Genomic DNA, 9,971 nt, shown 5'->3' with positions numbered 1-9,971 from the left:
TTTTTTTTAAATTTTTTTTTTCAACGTTTATTTATTTTTGGGACAGAGAGAGACCGAGCATGAACGGGGGAGGGGCAGAGAGAGAGGGAGACACAGAATCGGAAACAGGCTCCAGGCTCCGAGCCATCAGCCCAGAGCCTGACGTGGGGCTCGAACTCACGGACCGCGAGATCGTGACCTGGCTGAAGTCGGACGCTTAACCGACTGCGCCACCCAGGCGCCCCCGGAACATTTTTTAAATGGTGACTTTGTGGAGACTATGGACATGATGGCCCTGTTCCCCTCCTCCCCGCACCCCCCCCCCCCCAGTACGGGAAGCCCAGAGGAATAGAATTAACCAGTTAAGCTAGGATTAAAGGCTCAGAGCATCTTAGGCTGAGAGCATTGGGTGCAGGGACGGGAGGACGGGTGCTTCCAGATGGCCAGTGCTTAATTGGACACAGACTTAAGGGGCCTGCGTGAAATGGAGCGGGGAAGGGGCGCCCTGGGATGGGGCTGGATGGCAGATGTGGCCTAGGCAGGGAGGGAGGAGAGCAGAGAAGACGGCTGTGGGACCGTAGGGGTGTGAGGTGGAGGGGGTGGGGGTCCCGGTTGGGCTGTGTCAGCGGGGCACGGCATCTCAGGAGACGCTCAGCACCCGCATGATGTTGGTGTAGCCAGAGCCAGGTCGCCAGCCTGTCACCACAATCACCAGGTCCCCAACACGGAGGAAGCCATGGAGCTTTCCTAGCAGGGGTGCGGGAGGAAGATGACCATCAGTCGTTGGGGGACGCTGGCCAGCCCCACAGTGAGAACCAGCCGCCACCCTCCGTCTCCTCCAGTGCACAGTGTCCCACAGGTGGCGCCACAGAGAGTGTGTCCACGGGGCAGTGCGGGCCGGGTGGCTAAGTACTGGGCCTGCTGCCAGTGCTGCCACGCCCCCGGGAAGAGATGGAGTATGATCACAGCCACACAGCTGGGGGGACGGGGTCCCCCTTGTACTCTCACCTCTTACTCCTTACGTCCCACCCAGCTCCAGCAGTGGCAGCTGGGCCGACCCCTCTCCCACTGCCCTCCTCAGCGTGTCCCCTGGCCCCCGGAGGCCCAAATAGCCCGGTGTCTTAGTGACCTTCTCAGGGAAAATCTGGGACCAGAGGAGGGAGACGAGGCCCTTCGAGTGGGTGTGGAAAGTGGGGTCGGGGGCCTGATGACACAGACCTAGGGCTGGGTGGGGAGGAAACCGAGGTGGCTCACCACTCTCAATGCCAAATTGGACCCGGTGATCCACATCGTCTGCCCAGATGGCCTCTGGAGGTTTACTGTAGAGCACGGGGAAGACCCCTCGGAACAGGTGGGCCTGCCGGGCAGCCTGGGCAGAGCGGGTGACGGCAATGACCATTGCCCGAGGTCGGTACCGAGACAGCAGCTGTGCTGAGCTGCAGGAGGTGGAGAAGGTCTCAGAACGGTGAGGCAGTAGTGAGCCAGGAAACAAGAGTTGGGGTTCTGGTCCCAGGTGTCACAAACAAGCTGTGTGGCCCTGGGTAAGTCATCATATACCTCCGGGCCTTGTTTTTCTCACCTGCCCTTCTTACCACATAAGGAAGATAAGACACAATGAAGGATATATTGGAGGCAGATAATAAGAAACTTCTGGAGAAACATGAAACCCTATCGTACTTAACTCACAAACATCTCTTGTTAATCCTGACGACTCCACGAGAAAAAGTGGTCTATGGAGCCTGGGTGACTTACCCGAGGTCTCAGGGCCGATTTGAGAGCAAAGACTTGAACTAAAACCTTCTGGGACCTTCTGGAACATTCAGCATTGTAAGGCTTTGTGGGGTGAATGTAGAGGACTTGCTCAGGGGCCCTAGATGCCCAGATGGCCTGGAAGCCAATGTGCCCAGTGATGTCACACTGCCCTTCCAGCTCCCTGGAGCTCGCTGGCACAGTTCCTGCTGTGCCCAAGGCCCGCCCCTGCTGGCCGCCCCCCCCCCCCCGATCTCCTGGAGCTCCCTCTGCTCTGGCCCCAGAATTCTATCCTTCGTCCCTGATGACAAGGCCGAACCCAGGCCCGGGGCCCGTCCCAGTGTGCCCCTGACCCAAAGCTCTCTCTCGGTGCTGCCTGCGTCCTCCTTACCGGCCAGACTTGCTCAGCACGACAATGGCAGCAGCACAGCACTTGAAGGAGGCCTCCACCGCGCCGATGGCAGTGACCTCAGTGGGATCCCGGCTCAGTGGCGCCACCCGGCGCAGCTCCTCAAACAGCTGCCGGTGGTAGATGGCAGCCTCGGCCTCCCGAGCGATCTGCAAACACCGGGAGGTCAGGCGGGGGCGGGGCGCTGGAGCCCGGAAGGGGCGGGGCTTCCGGCGCATCTGTCTCGGTGGGGCGCCCCTACCGCGTGCTGCATCTTTACGGCCTCCACGGGAAATTTGCCCTTGGCGGTCTCCCCCGACAGCATGATGCAGTCCGCCCCGTCCAGCACAGCGTTCGCTACATCGCTCGTCTCTGCCCGGGTCGGCCGGGGCTTGGCGATCATGCTCTCCAGCATCTGGGGGACATCTGGGCGTCAGAGCTGTAGCAGTCACACTCTGCCTGGGGTCCCTGCCGAAGCTACTTCTCTGCCACTCTCAGAGGGCCCTGAAAGCCAGGGTCACGGCCACAAACTGTGTGACTCTGGCTGTCCCGTTTCCTCGTCTCAAAACGCGGGCTCACGGTCTCTCTTCCCAGCTCGGTCGCTTGAGGATCAAACACTGGACGGCAAAATGTGCCAGAGACCGAAGGTGAGGATATTCACCCTCCCCCCAGCCCAGAGAACGCGCGGGGTCCCCGAGGGCTCACTCCAGACCTGCGTGGCACACACAACGGGCTTGCCCGCCAGGTTGCAGCGTCCGATCATCATCTTCTGAGCCAGGAAAACCTTCTCAGGTGGGATCTCGATGCCCAGGTCTCCTCGAGCCACCATGATGCCGTCGCTCACCTCCAGGATCTCGTCAAACCTGGGCGGTTGGGGTGTCAGGGCTGAGGAAGCGCCAGGAGACGCCAGGGAGAGGCAGGCTGGAGAAGAGGCAGGGCTTGGGGGATGGCTGGGGCCTGGTGGGGACAAGGACCAAGCCTCACCTCTTCACGCCTTCGTGGTTCTCGATTTTGCTAATGATCTTGATGTTCCGTCCTTCCGGCCCCAGAACTTCCCGGATGGCAGCCACGTCACTGGCTTTCCGCACAAAGGAGGCAAACACGATGTCTACCTCATGCTCCACCCCGAAGCGCAGGTCCCGGGCATCCTGCTCGGACAGCCCCGGCAGGTCCACCTGGGTTCCGGGCAGGTTCACGCCCTTGCGGCTGCCCAGGATGCCGCCGTTCTCCACGTGGGTCTCCAGCCCCTCCGGGCCTGCAGGCATGGAAACAGCCAGCGTAGGTCAGGGGCGAGCCGGGGGGCAGAGTCGTGGAGGGCGGGCACGGGGCGTGGGCCCCCAGGAAATCAGGAACCCGTGTCCTGTTGTCTGTCCACCTTGGGGCCTGGGCCGTGCACGGAACAGGCACCGGTGGGCGTCCGTGGGAGGGACGACTAACCCGGCAGTCCGGCCCCAACCCGGGCTGAGCCCTCAAGCCTGGACCCCGGGGGCTCCGGGGACGGGTGGGGGAGGGCGCTGGCCAGGGGCGGGGGCGGCGGGTCTACGAAGCGAGGGGGCCAGGGAGAAGGAGCGCACCCCGCGTCCCAGCGGCTGGGGCGGAGGCCCATCCGCACCGATTTTCTGCACCTGGAGGGAGATGAGCCCGTCGTCTATGTAGATGCGGCTCCCCACCGACACGACCTTGACGATATTGGGGTAGTCTACCCACACGGTGTTCGCGTCCCCCCGCGTCCGGAACTCCGGGTCCACGGTCACCAGCACCCGGGAGCCCTTCACTAGCTCCACGTCGGTCTCGGGGCCCTAGGGGAGGGGCCAGAGGGGTCCGTGAGACCCGCCCCCGGGTCCCCCCCACCCCGGCCCCGCTCCCGAGCCCCGCCCCTCTCACCCCCCGCAGGACCCCGGTGCGTATCTCGGGTCCCTTGGTGTCCAGAGCGATGGCCACGGGTCGGTAGCTGAGCGGAGAAGTTGCAAAGCTCTGCACGGCCTCCCGGATGTTGGCGATGGACTGAGCGTGGTACTGCGGACCAGCGAGCGGGCGTTTCAGGGGAAGGTCGCCAGGGGCCCCCCCCAACCCGTCCCGCGCAGGCCTTGGCCCCGCCCACCCGGCCCCGCCCCGCACCTCATGGGAGCCGTGCGAGAAGTTGAGGCGCGCAATGTTCATCCCGGCCTTGATCATCTCCTTGAGGCGCTCCACCGACTGCGAGGCCGGCCCTGGAAGCGGGGATCCGCTCAGGCGACCGACCTGCTTCCCAAAGCCGGGGGGGGGGGGGGGGGGGGCAGCAAACCCATCACCGCGCCACGGGAGGCCGGAGACCGGACCTTTATTCCCTGAGCAGCCTCTACTCCCCCGTCAGCAGCTCTGCTTCCCTCTGCAGCCAACACCTGCCTCCCGGGGGTGGGGGCGCTGTGGGGGGGCTCGGAGGGGAGCGTCCTCAGCCGGGCGGCGATGTAGGTGCTGCAGGGCGGGGGTCCCCCGGCGCGGGAGGGGGCACGGCAGGAGACGGCTGCCGGGTGGGGCATTTGGGGTCCGTCTGGGCCTTTGGAGCCGAGAGGCCTCCTAGGCCCGAGCGAGCTGCCCTGCCCCCCCCCGCGCTGCTCTGCCGACCTCCCTTGCCCGCGCCATCCGTGCTCTCCTCTCTACTGGAGCGTTCCCATCAGCATGGAAGCCTGTGTTCTCGGTTTCAGCACTAAAGACCCTCTGAGCCCCAGTTCCCCTCCGGCTCCAGCCCTGTCTCCTTGTTCTCCTTTGAAGAAAAACTCGTCGCAGGAGTTCTCCGAGCTCGCTGCCTCTGGTCCTCCCCCCGCCCCCTGTTCTTCCTTGTTCGGGCTCCAGTCGGCGCTGGCCTCCCGCCTCGCCGGCACCTCTTCCTGCCAGGGTCACCGGGAACCTCGGTGTCGCTAAATGCAGCCACTGGCCCCTCGGCAGCACCTGACACGCGTCCTCACGTGGCTTCCAGGACGCGCCCCTCCTGGCTTCCTGCTCCCGGGGCGGCCGCTCCTTCTCTGCCTCTCTTGCTCCCCCCCCTCCCCTTGCCCTTAACATCAGATGCCTGATTCTCTTCGCTCCCTTGGTGGTAGTCTGGTGGCTTCAAATGCCATCTAGATGCTGGCACCTCCCACATTTATATCTGCCACTCGGACCCTGCCCCAAACCCAGACCTGTGTTTCTGGTTGACTCTGTGCCCCTCAAACTCCCCCGCCCCTAGCGAGCTCCTATCTCCTCCCCTCAAAACCTCTCCTCCACAGTCTTTCCTGCTCAGTTGAAAATGCGACCTTCTAGTTGACTCCTCTCTGGTTCCTTCTTCAGCCCCACCCCCACGCCATGTCCGACCCATCTGGAAATCCTGTCAACTCTGTCTTCCAAATGCTTTCGGAACCCCGTCTTGTCTCACCACCGCCCCTGCCCCTACCTGGTCTGAGTCAGAAACACTGCAGGAGGGGCGCCTGGGTGGCTCAGTCCGTCAAGTGTGGGACTTGATCTCTGGTTGGTTGGTTCAAGCCCGGCGTCAGGCTCTGTGCTGACAGCTCAGAGCCTGGAGCCTGCTTCCCATTCTGTGTCTCCCTCCCTCTCTGGCCCTAACCCCCTCGCATTCTGTCTCTGTCTCTCTCAAAAATAAACAAAAAAAAATTTTTTTTTTTTTTAATTTTTAAGGGGCACCTTGGTGACTCAGTCGGTTGAGTGTCCAACTTCGGCTCAGGTCATGATCTCCCAGTTCGTGACTTCGAGCCCCACGTCAAGCTCTGTGCTGACAGCTCGGAGCCTGGAGCCCGCTTCCGATGCCGTGTCTCCCTCTCTCTCTGACCCTCCCGTGCTCACACACTGTCTCTCTCTCAAAAATCAACATTAAAAAAAATTAAAGATCTTTTTTAAATTAAAAAAAAAAGAAGCACCTCAGCAGCCACAGGGGCTCTTGCTCCCACCGCCACCCCAGTCTCCCCAGTACAGCCAGGGCGGCCCTCGTGGGAGACCAGCCATTCTCCTACTCATTGCTGGGCCGTCGTCTCCCACTTCTCTGGGTGGGGGGGCCCCACTCAGACTCTGACAGTGGCCACCAGGCCCTACACGGCCTTCTTCTCTCTACAATACCTTCATCCGGCCACTCTCCCCTTGATGTCTTCTAACCGTCCCGGCCTCTTTGACTCAGGGCCTGTGCGCTGGCTGCCCCCTCGTCTGGAACTCTCCCCCACCCGCCACCACACCGCCCTCCTCACATCTCCTTCCGGCTCTGCACAGATCTGATCTTCTCCCCGCTTGGGTTGGCAGCCCCCCCCCCCCCCCCCCCCGCCCTGGGGTCCCTTCCTCCACTCCATTTTTCTTTTTTCCATTGTTCGTATCACTTTTTCACGTGCTAAATAGTTTACTCCTTTTTAAGTTATTATGTTTAGCATTTTTCCCTATTCATTATTTTGAGAGAGAGAGAAAAAGACCACATGTGGCAGAGGGGCAGAGCGAAGGAGAGACAGGATCCCAAGCAGGCTCTGCAACAGCGCAGAGCCCGATGTGGGGCTCGAACCCAGAAGCTGGGAGATCGTGACCTGAGCCGAGGTCAAGAGTTGGACGCTTAGCTTAACTGACTGGGTCACCCCGGTGCCCCTACGGTTAGTATTTACTGTCTCACCCAGCTGGGTTTTCAGCTCCCCAAGGGTCGGGATCTTTGCTTCGCTGATCTACCCCCAGGGCCGGGGCCTGACACCTTGGCTACCAAGCGCTCAACAAGTATCTGTTGAACGAATGACCCGGTCTGAGGTCCGGGAGGCTGGGGTGGGGGGGGGGGGTTGCTTACCGATGGTGGCGATGATGCAGGTACTGCGGGCGGCCACGGGCTCCGAGTCGATGTCCAGCAGGCACAGGTGCTCCAGGAAGGTGTCCGCCATGGCGGCCGACAGCTGCTGCCGCTCGAAGAAGGCCATGCCCAGCTCGTGGGCCAGCTGGGCCCCGCTGACCCGCCGTAGGTACCCGGCTGGCCCTGCAGCAGAAGAGGGCTGTGTGGGCCCCCGCCTCACCGCCCCCCCCCCCATCCCAGCGCTGCGCTCCCGCCCTGAGCGCTCCAGGTTTCCCGGGGTCCTTCCTCCGGCCTGGGCATTCTACACGCATTATCCTACCTAGTTCCAAGGATCCTGTGGAGCAAGTACCGTTACGTGCTCTACAAGTGTCCCCACTTTCCAGAGAAGGAGACAGGAGTTGAGGAAGATTAAATAAATTGCCCCAGATCATAGAACTTCTAAGTAACAGAGATGGGATGCATGTCCGGGTCTGACCCACTCCGGCCTGCCCTCACAACCCCGACCTCCTGACCTTCAGCTGCTGACTTCCCTCAGCCCCGGCCCATCACCATCTCTGGTCCACACTGGCTGCTCATTGTCCAGAATCACCCAGTCCCCTTTCCTAAGGTTCCTGTTTTCTTCCTTCCAATGGGTGGACTTCCCGAGCCCCTCCTCTGAGCTCCCCAGCCCCTTCAATGCTACTCTGGTCCCAGGGTCCCCGGAGCTTGACCCGGCCCAGCCCAGAGGAGCCCCACGTCCAGCCGCACCCTCCATGCCCCCGGGTGCCCGCCTGTCTCTGGGTGTCTGTCCCACACTGTCTGTGGCCGAGGCACGAGGCACGAGACTAGGGAGCAGTTGTGCGTGCTGGTTAAAGTGTCACCACCGGGGGCCAGAGTCCAGGCAACACGGGCAGACCCCGTGGTTCCCGTGCGGCAGGCTCCTGTGTGCTCTGCCTACAGGCGCTGGGAAAGAGGCTCAGGCCAGGGCCCAAAACTTAACACCGGGGAGACTCCAATAAACACAGACCCCCCCCCCCCCCCCGCCCCAATGCCAAGGCCCTCTCGGCCGGCAGCAGATGTCTATTATTTGTATCTCTACCTCCGCTCCTGATTTCCACCCTCGTTGCCTCCTATGCAGTAGCTTCTGTCGCCTCTCCTTACCTCCTGGAGCCCCAATCAGGACGGTATTTATGAAGTCCCTTAGGGAATTCGAGATCCTTGACCAAACGTCCTGGGGTGACACATTCTCCTGGCGGGACATGCTACAAAGGGAGGGGCTATGTGTGGGGTGGGAGCATGACAAAACTACTGTCTTATCTAAGGGGCCAGAGAAGAGAAGAGGGGCACGCCCTGCTGGCTGCCCGGGTCCCCACACGCTGTCCCTCCCCCAGGCTTGCACGTGCTCTGCCCCGTCTCCTGGCATTCCCCGTCTCTCATCCATTTTTCCCGATAAGTCTTCAATCCACTCATGCTGTCATCAACCTGAATAGAGATTTTGGTGATATGGCCCCTTTTCCTTTGTCCTTTATTGAAATGAGCCCTAGATGAATCCGGGAACAGGAGGATTTATGGTAGAGACTGGAGCCTGAAGGAAGGGCTTGGGGAGCACTTTGATGGTGTGGGGACAGTCTCTGGACGGGCTCTGATGGCATCGCTGTCACCGGGACACTGGTCCATAAGTGTCCCGGTATGGACTTATGGACCACCTACTTCGTGCCAGGTCCTGAGGATACAACGGTGGGCAAAACAGGGCCTTTGTCCTCTATGGAATTAGCAGTGTGGGGAGACAGCCTATAGACAAGCACCAAAGAAATGAATATAGAACCACAAAGTTTGTAAGCGCTATTAAAGAACAGATCAGGGTGTCAGAGCAGCAAAGTCAACAGGGAGGAAAGAGAGAAATGTATTTTATTTTAAAGTTTATTTAGGGGCATCTGGGTGGCTCAGTCGGTTAAGGGTCCAACTTCAGCTCAGGTCATGATCTCACAGCTCATGAGTTGGAGCCCCGCGTCTGGCTCTGTGCTGTCAGCACAGAGTCCGGAGCCTGCTTTGAATTCTGTGTCTCCCTCTCTCTCTGCCCCTTCCCTGCTCGCGCTCTGTCTCTCTCTCTCTTCCTCAAAAATAAACATTAACAAAATTTTAGGGGCGCCTGGGTGGCTCAGTCGGTTAAGCGTCCGACTTCAGATCAGGTCATGGTCTTGTGGTTTGTGGGTTCGACCCCCGCATCGGGCTCTTTGCTGACAGCTCGGAGCCTGGAGCCTGCTTCGGATTCTGTGTCTCCCTCGCTCTCTGCCCCTCCCCCACTCACACTCTGTCTCTCTTTCCTTCAAAAATAAACATTAAAACATATTTTAAAAAATAAATTTTAAAGTCTGTTTATGTATTTTGAGAAGGGGGAGGAGCAGAGAGGGAGAGGGAGAGAGAGAATCCCAAGCAGGCCCCATGCTCAGCTCCAAGCCCCACTTGGGACTCGATCCCATGACAAGGAGATCACGACCTGGGCCAATACCAAGAGTTGGACACGCAACCGACTGAGCCATCCAGGTGTCCTGAGAAATGTATTTTAGGTGAGATGATTTGGTCAGGCCTCTTTGAAGTGTGATCATATTTAAGTTGGGATTTGAAGGATGAGAAGGAGCTGGTGGGGACAATTGGAAGAAAGGAGTTTTTCTGTGGGGTTGGAAATAATATGTGTCGATGCTCTGAGGAAAGAAAAGGCCTAGTGCTGGGGGCCGGGGGGGTGGGCACTGACGCCGTGTGCCCGGTGGAGGGGCGTATGTGCAGGGGTCAGGAGGCCGGGTGCCCGGCGGAGGGGCATGGGCCCAGTGAGACTGGAGACACAAGCGGGGACTTGGAGGGCACCGGTGGAGTGGCCTGACGCAGCGGACACTCTAGATCCCTGTCACTGGCGGGTGGGGATCACAGAGTAGCAGCGGCCAGTGTCAGAAGCAAGCCCGGTGGGAGGCAGTGGCGAGACGGATGTGCGATGTGTCTGGACAAGAGCACACAGGGTGGAATGATGGATGCGGGGAGGATGCGGGGACAGGCAGACGGAGACTTCCATCCCCTGAAGGATGGCGCTGGGTGGGGTCT

The 9,971-nt window shown here is 60.5% G+C and overlaps 1 protein-coding gene and 1 long non-coding RNA gene across 4 annotated transcripts; one reads left to right on the top strand and one right to left on the bottom strand.

The window, feature by feature from the left end:
• Positions 1 to 341: 341 nt before the first annotated feature.
• PKLR (pyruvate kinase L/R) lies at positions 342 to 8,139 on the bottom strand. Of its 3 annotated transcripts, none has more exons than XM_040452727.1 (11): positions 8,040 to 8,139; positions 6,900 to 7,082; positions 4,235 to 4,326; positions 4,001 to 4,132; positions 3,729 to 3,915; positions 3,101 to 3,371; positions 2,829 to 2,979; positions 2,379 to 2,531; positions 2,120 to 2,286; positions 1,234 to 1,415; positions 342 to 726 (listed from the first exon to the last, which is right to left on the bottom strand). In XM_040452727.1, exons 1-11 carry the CDS (start codon positions 8,137 to 8,139, stop codon positions 620 to 622), a joined length of 1,725 nt encoding a protein of 574 aa, XP_040308661.1. In that variant the 3' UTR covers positions 342 to 619. The 3 variants fall into 3 exon arrangements, with proteins under 3 accessions (XP_040308661.1, XP_040308662.1, XP_040308660.1); XM_040452728.1 differs by lacking the exon at positions 8,040 to 8,139 and adding an exon at positions 7,647 to 7,728; XM_040452726.1 differs by lacking the exon at positions 8,040 to 8,139 and adding an exon at positions 7,219 to 7,615.
• Positions 3,290 to 5,629, top strand: LOC121015646 (uncharacterized). The gene is made up of 3 exons (XR_005783914.1): positions 3,290 to 3,398; positions 4,010 to 4,129; positions 5,423 to 5,629. It is a non-coding gene; the product is annotated as an uncharacterized LOC121015646 (long non-coding RNA).
• Positions 8,140 to 9,971: the final 1,832 nt, after the last annotated feature.

This window comes from Herpailurus yagouaroundi, unplaced genomic scaffold (assembly GCF_014898765.1).
Source record: "Herpailurus yagouaroundi ecotype Mexico unplaced genomic scaffold, PumYag 207, whole genome shotgun sequence".
NCBI classification, from domain to species: domain Eukaryota; kingdom Metazoa; phylum Chordata; class Mammalia; order Carnivora; family Felidae; genus Herpailurus; species Herpailurus yagouaroundi.
This window is presented reverse-complemented; position numbering and strand designations above follow the sequence as displayed.